At 43.6% G+C, this 21,102-nt stretch overlaps 2 protein-coding genes across 3 annotated transcripts in view; one reads left to right on the top strand and one right to left on the bottom strand.

The window, feature by feature from the left end:
* Positions 1 to 1,011: 1,011 nt before the first annotated feature.
* On the bottom strand, positions 1,012 to 4,602 carry LOC139071420 (putative leucine-rich repeat-containing protein DDB_G0290503). The gene has a single exon (XM_070553875.1). It carries the CDS (start codon positions 4,600 to 4,602, stop codon positions 1,012 to 1,014), a length of 3,591 nt encoding a protein of 1,196 aa, XP_070409976.1.
* A 4,805-nt stretch (positions 4,603 to 9,407) lies between these two features.
* lepr (leptin receptor) overlaps positions 9,408 to 21,102 on the top strand; it is a 64,209-nt gene continuing 52,514 nt past the window's right edge. The window contains exon 1 of one of the 2 annotated variants that reach the window (XM_054752127.2): positions 9,408 to 9,522. The gene's annotated coding sequence lies outside the window, so the exon portion shown is untranslated. Of the gene's footprint in view, positions 9,523 to 11,223; positions 11,410 to 21,102 lie in introns of those variants that run through there. The other variant, XM_070554266.1, reaches the window with a different exon arrangement.

Genomic DNA, 21,102 nt, shown 5'->3' with positions numbered 1-21,102 from the left:
GAAGTACACGTGAAAAACGGTTATAGTGCGCTGGAAGCAGCTGCCTGGAGCGCTGCGCAAGAACGCGCTGTGCCGCTCTCTGTGCTCTCTGCTCAGAAGAGTCCATAAATGATGTAATATAGATAGAAAACTTGTTTCCGGCTCCCCTGGATGTGTAAGATATCCAGCTCCCCCATAATTCGATCCCTGCTCCTGGATGAAAAGCCGGACATTTTCATCAATACGACCGCGGACCCCCAGTCCGGACGCCCGGACAGAGAGTGAAAAGTGGACATGTCCGGGGAAAACCGGACATACGGTCACCCTAGTTTAATATAATGCGGGAGATTACAGATATGGTCTGATTTCTCTTTAAGGGTTTTGGGGGAAGCTGTAGCTGCTTTTCTCAGATTAGTTATTCAGTTCAGTTTATTTATGTAGCACCAAGTTCAACAGCAGTCATCTCAAAAAGCAAACACTGCAGTTGAACCTTTCGAATTAAACCGTGTCCTGAGTTCACTTCATTATTCTAATTAGTTATAAATTTCCTATCTAAGGAAACCCAGCAGATCTCATTGAGTCACTGACTTGTGTCAGTGATTTTACAGCAGTCCCTCCTACTGAGCAAGCAGGTCTTGTCCATCACAGTGACTCACTTACAGCTAGGGATAATTTAGAGTCACCAATTGACCTAAGTGTGTTTTTGGCGTGTGGGGGGAACCCGAGCACCGGGAGAAAACCCACGCATTCATGGGGAGAACATGCTAACTCCACGCAGAAAGGAAGCTGATCCGATTTGAACCAGTGACCTTTCTGTGAGGCAACAGTGCTAGCCACTGTGCCACCATGATGCCCCGTTTTTTTCCTTCTGTGTGTGTGTTGGGGGGGTCTTGTTTATTTATCTTTTTTTTTTTAATCTAAACAGGGTCTTTGGGGAGGCGGTGGCTGGTTTAACTTCTCAGATTCATCCTGGACAGTGCTGCCCGATGGGATGTCTTCTAATTAGCCTTTTCTGGTTAGTTAGGAGGGAGGTTAGTTGCTAGGTTGTCTGTTTTTGTGCTGACGGAGACGTCCCGGTGTTACAGATTTCTTGAAATGCCTCCACACAGAAACTTTATCCAGTTTTTTTGTGCCTGAGTGTGGAGCGTCTCTCTGGGACATGAGGCTTTCTGCTAAAAGTACGATCTGCTCACTGATCGCTTCTGTTTGCTGATCTGGGTTAAAACGTTCAGTCTTTAGTCTCAAGATCAGATTTTGACTTTCCAGATTTGTAGTCCGTGACACGAGTTTAGAGACTTGTTCCTTCAGGATTCCCAACTCTTCCTCGTGCTGCGTTTTTCTTCTAAACAGACGTAACTGGAGGTTAACGATGATTTTAGATAGTTTTGTTTCTTTTTCCTCCATCTGTTCTAGTTTGGCCATCAAATCATCATGACCTGCACTGACCACGTCTCTGTTTTGGGCGAGCTCAGTCTCCAAACCAAGTCTGATCTTCTGCTCGTCTCTAAGCTGGTTTTCCAGGCTCTCACACAGGCCAGATGTTTCCTGGAGTTGCTGGGAAAGCTGGAGTCTGAGCTTCTGTTCGTTGGTGAAACCTGCTTCCAGGTTTTCACAGACGACAGATTTATCCTGGAGTTGATGTTTGAAGCTCTCCAGCTGCTCAACCAACTCCTTGTGAGAAGCAGCGTTCTCAGCGGTCAGGTTTTCCACGACCACTCTGAGTTCTGAGTTGCTCTGAGTCAGATCTTTGATGAAAACGTTCTTTTCTGAAAGCTGCTCCTTTAAATTCTCCAGCTTGTCAGTCAACTTCTGTTCTACGCTGATTTTCTCATCTTTTTCTCTGCTTAACATCACTTCTAAGTCCAAATGTCGTTCCTCCAGTTTTTCAAAGTTCTCGATCAGAACGTCTCTCGAGACTCCAGAAAAACGAGACCCGTCTGTCTCACCTCTTAGATCTGAGCAGATTTTTTGTAAATCTTCATTCACGTTTTTCTGCTCCTGTAACTGCTTTTCTAAAGCCACCAGCTTTTGTTGCTGCTGAACCAAACCGTTCTCCATCTCTTTAGTTTGCTCCTTGTAAAGCGCACACTGGTTCTCTGCAGCAAGCCTCTTCTCCTTCTCCTGATTGAAACAAGTATTTGTAATCTGCAGTTTTTCTTTCAAATGATCCACTTGTTTCAAAAGGTCACAGGATTTATCCTGGAGTTGATGTTTGAAGCTCTCCTGCTGCTCAACCAACTCCTTGTGAGAAGCAGCGTTCTCAGCGGTCAGGTTTTCCACGACCACTCTGAGTTCGGAGTTGCTCTGAGTCAGATCTTCGATCTGCTCTTTAAGATCTGAGTTCTCACAGACTATCGTCCTGTTAGAGTCCAGCTGAGCCTCGTAGCTAACTCTGAGCTGCTTCTCCATGTCCAGACTGCTGCTAAGTTCTTCACAGACGGACATTTTTTCATGGAGCAGCTGCTTAAACTTCTGCAGATCCTCACACATCTGTTCTGATTTAGTTACTACAGCCTGACCACTTCTCAGCGTCTGACTGAGCTCCAAGTTCTTCTGTTTCAGATCGTTGATCTCCTTCTTGAGATTTCCGTTCATTGAACTCATTTGATCTTTAGTTTTTTTCAGTTCTTCCTCACAGGTCAGGCGGAGCTCGTTTTCTTTGTTCAAACGTTTCTCTAAATCTTCGCAGATTAGCTTCTTCTGTTTGAGCTGATGTTTAAAATTATTTCGCTCTTCCAGAAGTTTCATGTCTCTGTTCTTCAGATCCGTTTTAATGTTGTTCAGCAACTCAGAGAGGTCACCGTTCCTTTTCTTAAGATCTTTCATTTCCTTCTTATAGTTCTCGTTAACAGTGACTTTATGCTGGGCGTTCTTCTGCTCCTGGACACTAACGAGTCTGAACTGACGTTCTTGATCTAAATCTGTTTGCAGACTTTCGATGAAAACGTTCTTTTCTGAAAGCTGCTCCTTTAAATTCTCCAGCTTGTCAGTCAACTTCTGTTCTACGCTGATTTTCTCATCTTTTTCTCTGCTTAACATCACTTCTAAGTCCAAATGTCGTTCCACCAGTTTTTCAAAGTTCTCGATCAGAACGTCTCTCGAGACTCCAGAAAAACGAGACTCGTCTGTCTCACCTCTTAGATCTGAGCAGATTTTTTGTAAATCTTCATTCACGTTTTTCTGCTCCTGTAACTGCTTTTCTAAAGCCACCAGCTTTTGTTGCTGCTGAACCAAACCGTTCTCCATCTCTTTAGTTTGCTCCTTGTAAAGCGCACACTGGTTCTCTGCAGCAAGCCTCTTCTCCTTCTCCTGATTGAAACAAGTATTTGTATTCTGCAGTTTTTCTTTCAAATGATCCACTTGTTTCAAAAGGTCACAGGATTTATCCTGGAGTTGATGTTTGAAGCTCTCCTGCTGCTCAACCAACTCCTTGTGAGAAGCAGCGTTCTCAGCGGTCAGGTTTTCCACGACCACTCTGAGTTCGGAGTTGCTCTGAGTCAGATCTTTGATGAAAAAGTCCTTTTCCGAAAGTTGCTTCTTTAAATTCTCCAGCTTGTCAAGAAACTTCTTTTCTGCGTTGACTTTCTCATCTTTTTCTCTGCTAAACATTGCTTCTAAGTCCAAATGTCGTTGCTCCAGTTTTTCACTCTGGTTCTCTGCAGCAAGCCTCTTCTCCTTCTCCTGATTGAAACAAGTATTTGTATTCTGCAGTTTTTCTTTCAAATGATCCACTTGTTTCAAAAGGTCATCAATTTGCCTGCTTTTAAAATCAACTAATTCCTGCCGAACCGTCTGAGGGCTAGGGACAACCGTCTCAGATCCAGAGATTTCCAGTTCAGCAGATAAATGAGTCTCATTAGGAAGAGACTCTTTCTCAGCATCAAAGACGGATGTATGTTCTGGCATCTCAGACTCCATCTCTTTAGTTGTAGACAGTAGATCTGACTTTTCGTCCTCACCATCAGAACTAAAGTCGATGACTAAATCATAATCCACTTCTACGTTGTTGACCCATGAGTCGTACCAGGACATGTTTGTGCTGTTCGTCATTTCAGCGAAAGTAAGGGGTTGTTGTGGCTTTCTTGGGCATTTAAAACCAGCTAATTCCCGCTGAACCATCTGAGATCTAGGGACCATCGTCTCAGAATCAGAGTCGACCGTCTCAGATCCAGGGATCTCCAGTTCAGCAGGTAATTTAGTCTCATAGTGAAGAGACTCTTTCTCAGCATCAAAGACAGATGTTTGTTCTGGCATCTTAGACTCCATCTCTTTAGTTGTAGACAGTAGATCTGACTTTTTGTACTCACCATAACAACTAAAGTCGATGAGTTCAGCGAAAGTAAGGGGTTGTTGTGGCTTTCTTGGTCGTTTAAAACCAGCTAATTCCCGCTGAACCGTCTGAGATCTAGGGACCATCGTCTCAGAATCAGAGTCGACCGTCTCAGATCCAGGGAACTCCAGTTCAGCAGGTAATTTTGTCTCATAGTGAAGAGACTCTATCTCAGCATCAAAGGCGGATGTATGTTCTGTTTCATCAAACATATCATTTTCCATGTCTGACTCATAATCCATTTCTTCTGGGTGTAGACGTGACTCGTACCACGACACGTTTCTTCTGTTCATAATTTGAGAAACAAAAAGGGTTTGGTCAAACTTACTTGGGTGTTTAAAGACAGTGGTGTGTTCTCAGCAGTAGCTCTGAAGAGACTGAAGTGGTGCTGCTGCTGCTGGTGGGCCTTTTATAGTCTCGAAATGTACCAAGTTAAAACCCCCCTTTATGATGTCACACACAGATTCTTCTATTGTGTTTGTTAGTGTTATAATTATTAGTATTAGTATTGTAATTATTTTTATTTTAATTAATAACAATAGTAATTATATTAGTATTAATATTAATATGAATAAAAACACTTTAATTAATGGAATCTTCCAGATTAAAGGCCTCCTTTATGATGTCACACACAGACTCTTCTATTGTGTTTGTAAGTGTTATTATTATCATCATTATTATTATTATTAGTAGTAGTATTGTTATTATTCATAATAATAGTAATAATATTAGTAGTAATATTAATAAAAACACTTTAATTAATGGAATCTTCCAGATAAAAGGCCTCCTTTATGATGTCACACACAGACTCTTCTATTGTGTTTGTAATCATTATTATTACCATTATTATTATTATTATATTAATAAATGAAAACTTTAATTAATGGAATCTTCTAGAACTGGGAAGACACAATAGCTAAGTCTGTGTGACATCATAAAGGAGGGTTTCAGTCCAGAGACTATAAAAGGCCCACAAACAGCACTACTTCAGTCGTGTCAGTATTAACATTAATATTAATGGTACCATGTACCATTAATAGTACCATTAATATTAATTAATATTAATTGTTATTAATATCAATTAATATTAATTAATATGAATTAATATTAATGGTTAAATCTACCATTAATATGAATTAATATTAATGGTACCATGTACCATTAATATGAAATAATATTAATATCAATTAATATTAATTGTTATTAATATCAATTAAAATTAATTAATATGAATTAATATTAATGGTTCAATCTACCATTAATATTAATTAATATTAATGGTACCATGTACCATTAATATGAATTAATATTAATATCAATTAATATTAATTGCTATTAATATCAATTAATATTAATCAATATGCATTAATAGTAATGGTTCAATCTACCATTAATATTAATTAATATAAATGATACCATGTACCATTAATATTAATATCAATTAATATTAATTATTAATATCAATTAATATATCAATTAACATATTAATGGTTCAATCTACCACTAATATTAATTGGTATTAATATTAATTAAATAAGGGCCCTTCTGCTTTGCCAGATGAAGAAGGGATTACCTGAATGTGTCTCTATTATCACTAAGAAATGATCAAGTTAAAGTTCTTGCGAGCCACATAAATGAAATTTTGTTTATTATAAAAAATTGCTAATATTATTTTATTACAGTTTTATTTTTTCATTTTACTCCTCATATTTCTGATTTTTAAAAATAAACATAAAAAGTGTCATAAAAATGTAAAAATATGCTTATGGAGAGAAATGATTGTAGAAATGCAAGAGAGACCCGCACACAATCACCCTGAGGACCATAGACGGCCCCGGGCCATGCCTGTTAGCATCTTTGTGTGTGTGTGTGTGTGTGTGTGTGTGTGTGTGTGTGTGTGTGTTTGTGTGTGTGTGTGTGTGTTTGTGTGTGTGTGTGTGTGTGTGTGTGTGTGTGTGTGTGTGTGTGTGTGTGTGTGTGTGGACAATAAGTTTATTTATTTAGGACAGTGCATGTTAATGAACATAAATGTAAAAGCAGCTTACATGAATGTAAACATGCCAGATTATAGCCAAAGGCTAATTTCCATCTGTTGTCCTTAGACATAAAAAGACATAATAATTCATAAAAATTCATCATTCATTCATAATAAAAACTCCATCACCAAACTTACACATACACACCATTCTATTCACAAATAAAACATTAAAACTATACAACTCATACATGATCACACACTTGATTTGTCCATAACCAGTTTTTAACCTTAGCCTTAAACAAATTGAAAGTCGAGCATTCTCTAATGGGTTGAGGAAGACTGTTCCACAGATGGCCGCCCTTGACAGAGAGGACGTTCTGCCCAAAAGCTGTCTGTCTATGTGGTGTAAACATTTCTCCTCGAGTTGTAGCTCGTGTAGTCCTGTTTTGAGCTTTCTTTATGCCTAATGAACTGCTTTAGTGGTGGTGGAGCAAGGGAGTGTAAGACGTTACATATTAAACAGACACTTTGAAGTTTCATTAAGTTATTGAAGTTCAGTAATTTATGTTTTTTTAACACATGACAATGGTGGTGGGAAGTCGGTTTTTTGTCAAGTAATTTTAAACTTCTTTTATAAATGTTTGCAATAGTTTTAAGTGTTGTTGGACAAGCAAGTGACCAGGATGTCAAACAATAGTCCATATGAGAGATGTTCATTGAGTAAAAATAAGTTTTTGCAACATTCATATTTAGATTATTACGTATATGAGTCAAATTTCGATTATTAAATTTAAGTACCTGGGACACTTTGATTAGATGACTCTTGAAGGATAATGTAGGGTCTAGAATGACCCCAAGGTATTTAAATTCTGGTACTAGATCAAACTCTACTCCATCCAGGAATATATTTGACTGCTTCAAGTTTAAGGGGCGTTTTGAAAAATCATCATCCGCATACATTTGAGCAAATATATTTAGACATACTTCAGGTAAGTTATTAATAAAAAAACTGTTTTTAGCTCATTTGTCTCCTGAGTTTCTCTGCATGAAGGTCAGGTTATTGCAAAAATCATGACATTAGCAATTGCACCACTCTGTTAAACAGCTGATATTAATTTCAAGTGTATCTTTGAAAATACATTGAGTGTCAAAGTGAATGAAAGGCATCCATTCAGCTTTCAGTGTCTAATGCAGGATTTTATGGACAGGCACCAAAACAGGAAATTTATAAATTGAGATTTATTTACTAAATCAGGTAAACCATAATAAAATACTAATGTTTAAATTCCAGAGGAGGGAGGAAGGCTTTATAGCAGCATCCTTATAGCTGGTATCCAGCACATTTTAGTTGTTTCCCTGCTCCAACACACTTGAATCAGTGGTTGAATTACCTGTGCAGCAACTCTGCAGAAGCCTGTTAATTATCTGCTGACTGAAATCAGGTGTGTTGAAACAGTTAAAACTAAAACGTGCTTGATACCAGCCCTCCAGGCCCAGAAGTAAACACCCCTGCTTTATAGGCGCAGAGAACTCCCATCATGATCCTGGAGACGGCACAAGGATGACATGAGTGTGCCCTCCCAGATCACACCAACACCACCTGACCACACGGAGGCACGTGTAAGAAAGAAAAACTGGGTGCCCAACATTATTATTTTTCTTTTTAACTTTGATTAAAAATGATCTCCGTCAGTCGTTTATCTGGAGTTGGGTTGCGGGGGCAGCAGCCTAAGCTGGGACGCCCAGACTTCCCTCACCCCAGCCACTTGAGCCAGCTCCTCCAGGGGAATCACAAGGCGTTCCCTGGCCAGCCGAGAGACATAGTCCCCCCAGTGTGTCCTGGGTCTCCCTTTAGGTCTCCTCCCGGTTGGACGTGCCCAGAAAACCTAACCAAAGAGGCGACCAGGAGACATCCTGACCAGATGCCCGAACCACCTCATCTGGCTCCTCTCGACGTGGAGGAGCAGCAGTTCTACTGCGAACCCCTCCCGGATGGCCGAGCTTCTCACCCTATCTCTAAGGGAGAGCCCAGCCACCCTGCGGAGAAAACTCATTTCGGCCACTTCAATCCGCAATCTCGTTCTTTCGGTCACTACCCAAAGCTAATGACCATAGGAGAGCTAGGGTAGGAACGTAGATCGACCGGTAAATCAAGAGCTTTGCTTTCTGGCTCAGCTCTCTCTTCACCATGACAGACCGGTCCAACGCATCACTGCAGTCGCAGCACCAATCTGCCCATCCATTTCATGGTCCAGCTTTCTTTAAAATAATCTGAAAAATAAAAGTCAATATATTTTTACATGGGGTCCAAAATCCCTGGCAACACCCGCGGCTCAGTGCTGCTCTTGGTTGACAGGAGTGAGTTTTAATATTTGAACAAAAGCGTGGACGTAATTTGGGGGGGGGGGGGGGGGGGGGGGGGATATGTCCCCCCCACTTTTTCCAAAGTCAAGTTTTGACCCCTGCACTTTTTACCATCCAAAAGCTATATTACGCTGTGTGCAAAGTTGTCTTAGATTCTTCCCGTGGCCACTAGGTGTCAGGCACATATAAATTGAAAACAGAAAACGCAGAATCACCTGGTTGATCATTTATTTGTACGTAATTTTGTATGAAAACTAATAATTCAGGAGCTTGTTGGACGTGATTCTAAATCTGCTGATGGGTTACATTAATGCAGTCAGAATGGTGGGGGTTTTATTGATCATATGGCAGTAAAATGGCTGACTTTCATTAGGTTTTTATAAATTGGGATTTAATTAAAATCTCAAGCGGCATAAATTAAATTCTGAAGAAAATGAAATCTTAAGCCCTGAACTAAAAGAAATCCATGCTTCTCAAAACTAAAGAATTCTGTTTGCAGACTTGCAAACTCACCCCTACTTTTGCGTTCCTTTCCACCAGCATGCGTCATTTTGTGTCAGTCTGCGAACATTTTGAAAAAGAAGCGCTATTTTCTCATCACCGGCAGCTCGGTCCGCTCCCTCATCCGCATTGCTGGGTGCAGCGAGGAAGAGGAGGAGGGGTGGATGAGTGAGGGGGTAGAGAGGAGGAAGGGGCTCGCTCGGGCTGCCCTATATGGCTTTGGATGAGCTCTATGCTAATATCAGCTCCAGAGGCTGAAGCATCGCGTTTCTGCCGGCAGTCAGCGGTGGCCTCCAGAGTCTGAGGAGGCTCCTTCACAGCCATGGCTGAGGGCGGAGAAGGGGAGGATGAGATCCAGTTCCTGAGAACAGTAAGTAAGACCCCCAAACCATCCCCGCGGAAGTTACAGCTCTTTCTTTTTGAATTTCTTTTGATGCTCAGTGAGAGAAACATGCCGCAGGTCGTGCTGCGCACCTGTCGGCAGGACTCATGATCAGAATCAGAATCAGAATCAGAAGAATTTTATTGCCAGCGCTCCTTTCAGAGCGTAGGAACTTGACTCCACAGTACAACCTGACCAAGGTTACACACACACACACATATAGACAAGACAGATACAGGCAGACCATGAGAGCAGCCATAACGGCGCTCCTTTGTAGATGAGTAAGGGAATACATGAGGAAAGTTCAGGGAGGGAGAAAAAAAAGGCATTAACAGGGTTACACCAGCAGGGTGTAGCGCTCCAATGCAAAAAAAACACCCGACATGTAAGCAACAAACGTCACAGTTCACAACATGAGACCCGGTAGGTAGGGGGGTGGGGCTGGGATCCTGGTTTCATCAGCGGGGGCGGCCTGTGTGGCGCTCACCAGCTGGCTCCGCAGGTGGGAGGGAGGTCAGGGGAAGCACAGAGAGCAGAGAGTCCTTCAGCTTCATGACCTCGGTAGAGAGCACAATCTGAAGGTGGGGGGGTGGGTGGATAGAGATTCACAGCATTTGTGATGATGATGATGATGATGATGATGATGAGGGGAACTTAGTCTTCATGAGATCTTGAGGTGCATGTAGAAGCAAAACACTCCAGTTCACTCATTTATCAGAGTTAAAACCGTCCATCGCTGCTGGTTTATACCGTTTAGAGTTTTTATGGAGAGGACTAGTTCCCCTCAAGGAGAAGAGTTTCAAACCCAAGTTGTCCTTCCAGGCAAACCTCGCTCGCGGTGCTTATTTTAATGGTTTGACGCAGATCGATTACCGCTTTGGTCTCTGCTCAGTGTTGTAAATGATATGACAGCTTGTATGCTGGTGTGGTGGGAACACAAACCCACCGAGCTGGCCTGACCAGGCACTTTTCTAATTCTCCTCAAGCTTTGTGATCCTCCTGTTGCACAAACAGTCAACCAATCAGGTTTAAGAGTGCATCCACCTGTTAGTGTTCTTGGTGTAAATTGTGCAAATGTAGTTTTTCTTGTTTTGTCTGTTGTCAGCTGTGTAGCAGAATTCTCTGGACTAAGGTTCTGGCACCAAATGGTTTGCAGGTTCCTTCCCATACCTATAAAACTATCCTGTTCTTGGATGTTAACCATCCCACTCTCCTAATGGGTATGACCCCGCTAGGAAAGTTGACCATTGAGCAGGATTGATGGTTTATCCCTTGGGTCCACGTGGCAGGGGTGAGGTGGTGCTCACTCCTCACCCCTGCCACACGGACCCAAGGGATGAACCATCAATCCTGCTCAATGGTCAACTTTCCTTACGGGGTCACCCATTAGGACAGTGGGAGGGTTAATGAAATAATTGGATTTTTTTTGTGAACTCCTGCCGCTGACGTCGTTAGGTCCGTTTTAGGGGGGCTTCAGCCCCCCTCAAATAATCACAAGCCCCCTATCATTTTGAGTTTTTTTAGGGCTGGGATTTTAACGCGTTAATTATGATTAATTAGAAAAAAACGACACGTTAAAAAAATTTCACTCATTTAATCGCAGCTTGCATTTCGAGCACGGCGGAACCTTTGTCATTGCACGACTTCCTCATAGACAGAATATCACTGACGCACACAACAATGCACAGTGCTAATGGCTACTGAAACGGAATAAAAACAGAAAGAAGTTGCCTTGCTTGGACTGATGCAGGATTTAGGAAACACGTCCGCCTCTTTTCTTAACTTGAAAAAAAAAAAAAAACTTCCAGACAACAACGGAGTCCGTGTCGCGGACATTTTTCAGAGATCGTCTCTGCTTCGGCTACAAAAGTTGCGGTAAGCTATATTTTTAACATTTACGTAACAGCTGTGCAGCGCTGAAAGCACCAGACAGAATAATTATGTGCCCTAACAGTGGTTTATGAAAGTAGTCAGACAAACGAGAGGCACCTGGCTGCTGCTGGGAGAATGCTCCGTGTTCTCACTACTCTGTAAACAATCACAAACAACGTGTCTTAAAGTTGAAAACAGAAGTTTCAGTTAAAACAGAAACACTCTGAAACTTTTCTTGTGATTTTCTAAACAATTCTGTCGGGGAATTATATGTTTCTGAGACGAGTCACTGTCTAAACATCACATGCATTACTATCATTAAGCAGCGAGGTGTGTTGAAGCTGTCATCAGCTGAGGGGCGGATGCTTAAGTGTATCAGCGGCAGCGAGGAACGAGGAAGTTGTGATCAGGCTGGAGATCACACCAGATTCACTGCTGCAGGCGTGAATCTGCGGGTCTGCAGCACCCCCTTATTAACGTGACATCAGGACTTCCCATGTAAGGAAGGTCCGCTCACTTGTTCGTCAGATCATTATTTCCTCACCATGATCTTTTATCTTCCCATCATCCTCCAGTCATCCAACTGGAACCAGTTAGTGTTCCTGATCATTCTCAGAATATGCCACGCCTGCTCTGGTGTTAAAAGTTAGTACATTTAAGTCCTAGATCATATTTGTGCCTGTTCTACTGTCATTTTGAAGGATTATTATTTATGGGTGTGTTTTTACTACATTAAGAGTAGAAATGCTAGTAAAATCTCCCAATTATACAAACAAGTGAAACTGGAAAAATTAGAATCTGGTGCAAAGTCAAATTTATTTCAGTAATTCAACTAGACAGAGAGCCTATTTAAAGGCTCAGGAACCCTTTCCCGGCGTTTTCTATTTGTAATTATAAATTTTAGTTGATTTGGGTCTTGTTTCATATCACACAGTGACATTTGATTAATTAAAATGCATTTTTTTAATTAAAAGCTTTAGTTTTACAGTAATAACTATGTCTAATGTTTAATTCTCTGTCTCATAATTGTAATTAAGTTTTGCTTTGAGAGCACATTTTCCTGAACGATTAAAATGTGATTAATTTAGATTAATTAATTACAAAGCCTATAATTAATTAGATTAAAATTTTTAATCAAGTCCCAGCCCTAATTTTTATATATACTGTTATTTTGTCTTGTAATTGTCTTCGTCTTCGTCTTCCTCCGCTTATCCGGGTCCGGGTCGCGGGGGCAGCATCCCAATTAGGGAGCTCCAGGCCGTCCTCTCCCCGGCCTTGTCCACCAGCTCCTCCGGCAGGACCCCAAGGCGTTCCCGGACCAGATTGGAGATGTAACCTCTCCAACGTGTCCTGGGTCGACCCGGGGGCCTTCTGCCGGCAGGACATGCCCGAAACACCTCCCCGGGGAGGCGTCCAGGAGGCATCCTGACCAGATGCCCAAACCACCTCAACTGGCTCCTTTCGATCCGGAGGAGCAGCGGTTCTACTCCGAGTCCCTCCCGAATGTCCGAGCTCCTCACCCTATCTCTAAGGCTGAGCCCGGCCACCCTACGGAGGAAACTCATTTCGGCCGCTTGTATCCGCAATCTCGTTCTTTCGGTCATTACCCAAAGCTCATGACCATAGGTGAGGATTGGGACGTAGATCGACCGGTAAATCGAGAGCCTGGCTTTCTGGCTCAGCTCCCTCTTCCCCACGACAGATCGGCTCAGCGTCCGCATCACTGCAGACGCCGAACCAATCCGCCTGTCGATCTCCCGATCCCTCCTACCCTCACTCGTGAACAAGACCCCGAGATACTTAAACTCCTCCACTTGAGGTAGGACCTCTCCCCCGACCCGGAGGTGGCAAGCCACCCTTTTCCGGTCGAGAACCATGGTCTCAGATTTGGAGGTGCTGATCCTCATCCCAGCCGCTTCACATTCGGCCGCGAACCTACCCAGCAAGAGCTGAAGGTCAGAGCTGGATGAAGCTAGGAGGACCACATCATCCGCAAAAAGCAGAGACGAGATTCTCCTGCCACCAAACTCGACACACTCCACACCACGGCTGCGTCTAGAAATTCTGTCCATAAAAGTGATGAACAGAGCCGGTGACAAAGGGCAGCCCTGGCGGAGTCCAACCCTCACTGGGAACAGGTCCGACTTACTACCGGCTATGCGGACCAAACTCACGCTCCTCTGGTAAAGGGACTGAATGGCCCTTAACAGAAAGCCACCCACCCCATACTCCTGGAGCGTCCCCCACAGGGTGCCCCTGGGGACACGGTCATAAGCCTTCTCCAAATCCACAAAGCACATGTGGATTGGTTGGGCAAACTCCCATGCCCCCTCCATCACCCTTGCAAGGGTATAGAGCTGGTCCACAGTTCCACGGCCAGGACGAAAACCACATTGCTCCTCCTCTATCTGAGATTCAACTATCGATCGGACCCTCCTCTCCAGTACCTTGGCGTAGACCTTTCCAGGGAGGCTGAGGAGTGTGATCCCCCTATAGTTAGAACACACCCTCAGGTCACCCTTCTTAAAGATGGGGACCACCACCCCGGTCTGCCACTCCCTAGGAACTGCCCCCGATGACCACGCAATGTTGTAGAGACGTGTCAACCATGACAGCCCTACAACATCCATAGCCTTGAGATACCCAGGACGAACCTCATCCGCCCCCGGGGCTCCGCCGCTGTGTAGTTGTTTGACTACCTCAGCAACTTCTGCCCCCGAGATCGGACAGTCCATCCCCAGGCCTCCCAGCTCTGGTTCCTCCTCGGAATGCGCATTGGTGGGATTGAGGAGCTCCTCAAAGTATTCCTTCCACCGTCCAACTATAGCCTCAGTTGACGTCAGCAGCTCCCCATCCCCACTGTAAACAGTGTGAGCGAGTTGCTGCCTTCCTCTCCTGAGGCGCCGGACAGTTTGCCAGAACCTCTTTGGAGCCGATCGATAGTCTTTCTCCATGGCCTCACCAAACTCCTCCCACGCCCGAGATTTTGCCTCGGCAACTGCCACTGCTGCACCCCGCTTGGCTATCCGGTACCTGTCTGCTGCCTCCGGAGACCCACAGACCAGCCATGCCCTGTAGGCCTCCTTCTTCAGCCTGACGGCTCCCCGAACCTCTGGTGTCCACCAGCGGGTACGGGGGTTGCCACCACGACTGGCACCGGCCACCTTACGACCACAGCTAGCAACAGCCGCCTCGACAATCGCAGAGTGGAACAAGGCCCACTCGGACTCAATGTCCCCCACTGCTCTCGGGACATGGTCAAAGCTCTGCCGGAGGTGGGAGTTGAAGACCGTCTTGACAGGTTCTTCTGCCAGGCGTTCCCAGCAGACCCTCACTATGCGTTTGGGTCTGCCAGGTCTACGCGGCATGTTCCCTTGCCATCTGATCCAACTCACCACCAGGTGGTGATCAGTTGACAGCTCCGCCCCTCTCTTCACTCGGGTGTCCAAAACATACGGCCGCAGGTCAGATGATACGACTACAAAATCTATCATCGACCTGTGACCTAGGCTGCCCTGGTACCAAGTGTACCGGTGGGCATCCTTATGTTCGAACATGGTGTTCGTTATGGCCAAACTGCGGCTTGCACAGAAGTCCAATAACAAAACACCGCTCGAGTTCAGATTAGGTGGGCCGTTCCTCCCAATCACACCCCTCCAGGTCAAGCTGTCATTGCCCACGTGAGCATTGAAGTCCCCCAGCAGGACAATGGAGTCCCCTGATGGAGCACTATCTAGCACTCGTCCCAGGGACTCCAAAAAGGGTGGGTACTCTGAACTGATATTTGGCCCATAAGCACAAACAACAGTCAGGACCCGTTCCCCGACCCGAAGGCGCAAGGAAGCTACCCTCTTGTCCCCCGGGGTAAACCCCAACACACAGGCAGAGAGTCTCGGGGCTAACAAAAAGCCAACCCCAGCCCTCCGCCTCTCACCCGGAGCAACTCCAGCAAAGTAGAGTGTCCAACCCCTCTCCAGGTCTCGGGTTCCAGAGCCAATGCAATGTGTCGAGGTGAGTCCGACTATATCTAGCCGGTACCGCTCAACCTCTGCCACAAGCTCCGGCTCCTTCCCCGCCAGCGAGGTGACGTTCCATGTCCTAAAAACTAGTTTTCTTGTCCGGGGATTGGACCGCCAAGGCTCCCGCCTTGGTCTGCCACCCGATTCGCATTGCACCGGACCCTTCATGTTCCTCCTGCGGGTGGTGGGTCCACAGTTGGACGAGCCCATGTATCCGGTTCGGGCTGGGCCCGGCCGGGCCCCATGGGCGAAAGCCCGGCCACCAGGCGCTCGCTCACGGGCCCCAACCCCAGGCCTGGCTCCAGGGTGGGACCCCGGTAACCCTCCGGGCCGGGTACTCCGACTCTTCGTTTTAACCGCCATGAAAGATCCTTCGAACCGTTTTTTGTCTCACCCTTCACCTAAGACCAATTTGTCATGGGAGACCCTACCAGGGGCACTAAGTGCCCCAGACAACATAGCTCCTAGGATCATTAGGGCACTCAAACTCCTCCACCACGATAAGGTGACGGTTCAAGGAGGAGTTGTCTTGTAATTGTTAATTACATACTCCTTTATTCCATATCATATCAGTGCTATTCATATATTAAAACTGTCAACTGCATACTCATTTGGCAGAATAAAAGTTTGACAATTATTCATTTGTTCTTTGTCATATTTCAGTAACATTTATAATTAAGCAAGTTATAATTAAGCAAATTAAACAAATGACTACAACATTTCCCCCTGTTAAGTGCAGTAGACTGAAATGAATAGCTTTATTTGGAAATATAACATATCTAATTTTTAATGGACTTACATCAAATCTTTCTTCAACATAGACCCCACTAATTAACTGATTAAGTGTTATTTTTTTTATAAAAAGAGAGAAAATGCACAAAGGTAGGAAAGGAAAAGAAAGTGACAAAATAATAGGTTTTGTTAAATGTTCTTCAGATAATGAATTAATTGACAAAGTTTTTGCAGGGTGTGACAAAAAATGTTCAAGGTCAAACTCCTGGGGCTAAGCCCCCCTATCTCTCAATCCTAGTGACGTCTATGTGCCTACAGTATTTTGCTCGTGCGCTTGCTGCCCTGGGCCCCTTAGAGTTCGTGGGCCCTGGGCAATTGCCCAGTTGCCCATATGGTTAATCCGGCCTTGAGCGTGAGCAGAGGGGCTTGTTGAAAATTCTCGACTGATGTGAAAAGAGGAGCAACGGGCAGCGCATGAATTTCTTGAGGGATCCGCTTCACGGTGCTTCGTAGCTGGCGTGTTCCAGGTGTAATGGTTAAAGTATCTGCCTTTCATCCTGCTTTGCCATGTGCTGATGCCGGTTCAACTCCCGGTGTCAGTAATTTATTTAGCCAGCTGAAGCAGTTTTCATTTTTGTATATTTTAGTTTAATTAATTATTTTCTGGAGACTATTTTGTGTCTCTAAAGATCTTTGAATTTGTTCATTTCCAAGTAGCAGTTGCAATGCTCTGGACGGTACAATGATCTACTCTGCTCACCTCACATGGACTCACATCGGCTTCAGCTGGTTAAATGAGTTAAAAAAAAAGTATTAGTCCTAATATTTTAAAGAGTTTACCAATAAAGGTTTGAAAACAGAATACCGGCAAGTGTAGCTAAAAAAGTAGAAGCTAATCACTGCTGAGACCAGGAATCAAACTGGTGTAAGGCCATAGCAAAACAGTATGCTAGGCAGGTGCTCTATCCACTAACCCACCAAACCCATTACAGAAGTTTGGTCACCTAAGACACAAGTCCTGAGCTGGCCATTACGTGAGTCTTTGTGGACAGGACGCCTGGTTTTTATGGTGGTGTTTTGTCGCCAACGCAGAAGTAATTTGTCAGAATATCCACTCTGGTACCGGTGCAGGTTTTTAAAGCAGTTATGTGTGACATGAAGATCAGACTAAAACATTTTCAACTGCAGCAGGAAATCAAGTGCTCTATACTCGCAGCTGGGAACAAGTGACCATTAGCGACCTACTTCCAGGGGAGATGTGTTTCAGATCTGAGACTAGCTTCATGGGGAGAAAAGCCCGATGACGCACTTAGTTTACCATCCTCAAGACAAGTTTAGCTTTTAACTGATTACTATTTATTGCATTGCTTGTTTTACTTATTTATTTATTTGTAATTACTGTTTTGTTACACATTTATTTTGTTTTATTTGTTTAATCACATTTAATTGGATATTTTACATCATACATTTTACATATTTTCCGTATTATTTTACATGTTACGTATTTTAATCCTTCCAGTGTTTCCTCTGTGGAGCCCTCTGCTTCGGGATCGGTGGTCGGTGGCGGCGGCTGGGGCGCTCCTAGGGTAGTGCCCAGGTAGTGGTGGGGGGTTGCGACACTCCCTCCCAGGGCGCCCTGGATTGGTGTCTTGGCTGCTGCCGTCGATCTGCTGCTGTCGAGGCAGATGGCTCCCTTGATGGCGTGTCTTTCATTACCTGTCCAATTTGAGCTCAGCCTAGTGTTTACTGTGGTCTTTAATTGTGTTATGTGTGTGTGTGTGTGTGTGTGTGTGTGTGTGTGTATGTGTGTGTGTGTGCCTGGGAATGGTTTGTGGATTGGGGGTGAAACTATCACAATTGTTTTAAGTGTGGGAAAGGGAGGGAATGTGGGTTATATGGGTCATTTTAACCCTTTGATGCATAATGGTCACTACAGTGGACAGGCACTCAAAGTTGTTATTTATTTGTTTCTGCTATTAAGCACAGCTGTTGAAGGCTTTATTGCATTTGAGCCCCTCCATTTGTACTTTAGTAAGTCAAGCCAACATATTTCATGTTCAGATTGCACGCTGTCCACTGAGGTGGAAATGTAATAAATTATTTGTAAATTAAATGTTACGAAAAATATGTAAATATGAAATTTGTTTCATTCACACCTGAAGATGAATGAAAAAAATTGTTAAAAAAAATCATGGTTGAAGATTTCATAATTCATGCATCAAAGGGTTAATCTGTTAAGCACTTTGTGTTGCTTCCTGTGCATGAAAAGTGCTATATAAATAAAGTTTGATTTGAATTGAGTCTCGTGTCTGCAGGTCTTTACCTCCGAATCTGTAAAACCTTGCAGCTGAGACAAGAATGCATGGAATAGTTAGGACTTTTATTGTCTTGCAGCTGAAAAACATTTTAATGTTTAATCTGTAGCATCCAGGCCTTCAATGAAAGAACAAAATGAAATCCGTTAAGTTTGAGGCAAAAATCAGCCCCACTTCCTTTAAAGGTCTTCTGGCTGTGTCTCCGATGAGAATGCTTAAAGTCGTGGCCGTTCTGCTGAGCACCTTTTCCTACACACACTGGCTCATCTAGACCTTCTGTGCAGGAGGTGAGATCATGGTCACAGGCGTCTCCATGGTGATGAGAGGCTGCCTGCTCTTTCGAAACACCCTGAGGCTGAATTTACAAAGGAGCTTAAAGGTGGTAATAATTTATCAACCCTTGATCTTCTTGTTTACACAGAAAACACAGAACTGTTTCTGTAAATACGGACGCCAACCTGGTTTCTGTCTCCAGCAACATTCGAATCATGATTTTTTTAAGATCAACATGATTTATGTGTTCTAAGTCAGTTGGATCTTTACCAAACCCCAGATATCCTATGGTTGTGCACCTGAAAAGCATATTTAATAGAAAATACAAATTTCTTTTACATGACTTGCAAAATATTCAGATTTATCTCATTTTATGTTTAGCCTCATTTCCCGGTTTTCTGTTGTTCTTGCTGGCAGTTTAATTGTCTACCTCTCCACTAATCCTCCACACTTAATTTTTTCTCACACTAATCCACTCTTCATTCTAGTTTTTGGTTCAAAGTGAAGCACATGGAGTCTTTGTTGCCTTTTGATTTGAGTTATTTTAATTTTCTGACTTTTGGACTGGCAAAAACCGTAAACTTGCATATTTGTTAATACAAATACTGAGCTTTTTATTTATTTATTTTTTTAATTTGTTAGCAATTTTCTCAGCTTTTAAACTCAAACTTTCTGGTATACACAAACAGAAAATTTAGTTTGGAGGGAAAGTAAATAAAAATAAACAGTTTCAGGCTGTAAACCGTTTATGATTTTGAAAATAAACCAAAAATTAGAAGTGATTCAACAGTTCCAATCTGGGAATTTTAGTTATGCAGATGAAGCACTTTCATTTAAGAAAAAGAAACATTTAAAAACACCTCAAGATCTTTTCCTGCAGCTGCGTTGACTCATGGCAGTTATAAAATGATTGTTAATAACAAGTAAAGCACATCTCAGGAGCTCAGTGTGCCACACTGATGGTCTCCAGGCTGTGGAGAAGATGTAGTGAGACTTGAAAGATGACTCAGACACAGAAATGCCTGAATGATTTTAGCTTAGTGAAAAACAAAGCTGTATCATCGAGGTGGAGCAGGTATGAAAAACAATGTATTGATTTATTGTCCACAAACTTTTTCATTTTCTTTTTCCATTCATCACAGTGTTTAACATCACTCATGGAAGTGTTGCACTGCAGTAGTTAAAGTTAGCATCCAGCTAATTACATATCAACCAAGATCGACTTTTCACAAGTTACATCCCAACCACATACACCTCACCTCACATATATATATATATATATATATATATATATATATATAGGACTGAGTGGCTATGGATACCAACTCAAGAATGGAAACACAATCAGCCAATCCTCTACATGGATGATATAAAACTGTTCACTAAGAGTGAACGAGACATCGACTCACTGATCCACACCACCAGGATCTACAGCACTGATATCGGAATGTCATTCAGACTTGAGAAGTGTGGTCGGATGGTGACAAAGAAAGGGAAAGTAGCCCACACAGAAGGGGTCTCGCTCCCAGAAGGAACAATAGCAGACATTGAGGACAGCTACAAATCTTGGTATTCCACAATCAAATGGCAACTTCGATGAAGCCGCAAGAAAAGGAGCCACAGCCAAGTGCCTACAATGTGTAAGTCCTAAGAAGTCAGCTCAATGGCAAGAACAAGATCTGGGCAATAAACTGTCATGCCCTACCATTAATCAGACATCCCGCTGGAATAATTAGCTGGCCAGAGGAAGAAAGGCAGACCACAGATGTTGACATGGATGCTCCTAACCATGCATGAAGTGTTCCACCCCCAAGTCCAGAACCCTGAGACTGTACACTAGCCGAAAGGAAGAAGGCCGAGGACTAGTGAGTGTGAGAGCCACTGTCCAGAATGAAACATCCAAGATCCATACGTACATCAAGGACAAGGCCCCAACAGATGTGCTCAGTGAATGTCTCAGACAATGGCGAATAAAGGAGGAGACGATGCAAAAACCATCATGGGAGGACAAATCCCTACATGGGATGTACCACCGACAGGTAACTGAAGTAGCTGATATCAAGAAAGCATACCAGTGGCTAGAAAGAGTGACTCTGAAGGACAGCGCAGAGGCACTCATCATGGCTGGACGGGAACTGGCCCTGAACACCAGAGCAACAGAGGCCAAGATCTACGACACCTGACAAGACCCAAGGTGGCTATGCAGAGGCACCCGATACAATCCACCACATAACCGCTGGGTGTAGGATGCTGGCAGGGAAAGCATACATGGAGCAGCACAACCAAGTGGCTGGTATCGTGTATAGAAACATCTGTACAGGGAACGGACTGGAAGCCCCAAGGTCAAAGTGGGTAAC

The sequence above is a fragment of the Nothobranchius furzeri genome, chromosome 8 (assembly GCF_043380555.1).
Source record: "Nothobranchius furzeri strain GRZ-AD chromosome 8, NfurGRZ-RIMD1, whole genome shotgun sequence".
Taxonomy (NCBI): Eukaryota; Metazoa; Chordata; class Actinopteri; order Cyprinodontiformes; family Nothobranchiidae; genus Nothobranchius; species Nothobranchius furzeri.
This window is presented reverse-complemented; position numbering and strand designations above follow the sequence as displayed.

Bases quoted from the DNA above. Each gene is read 5' to 3' on its own strand.
- LOC139071420 (XM_070553875.1), bottom strand. From the start codon at position 4,602: ATGAACAGAAGAAACGTGTCGTGGTACGAGTCACGTCTACACCCAGAA.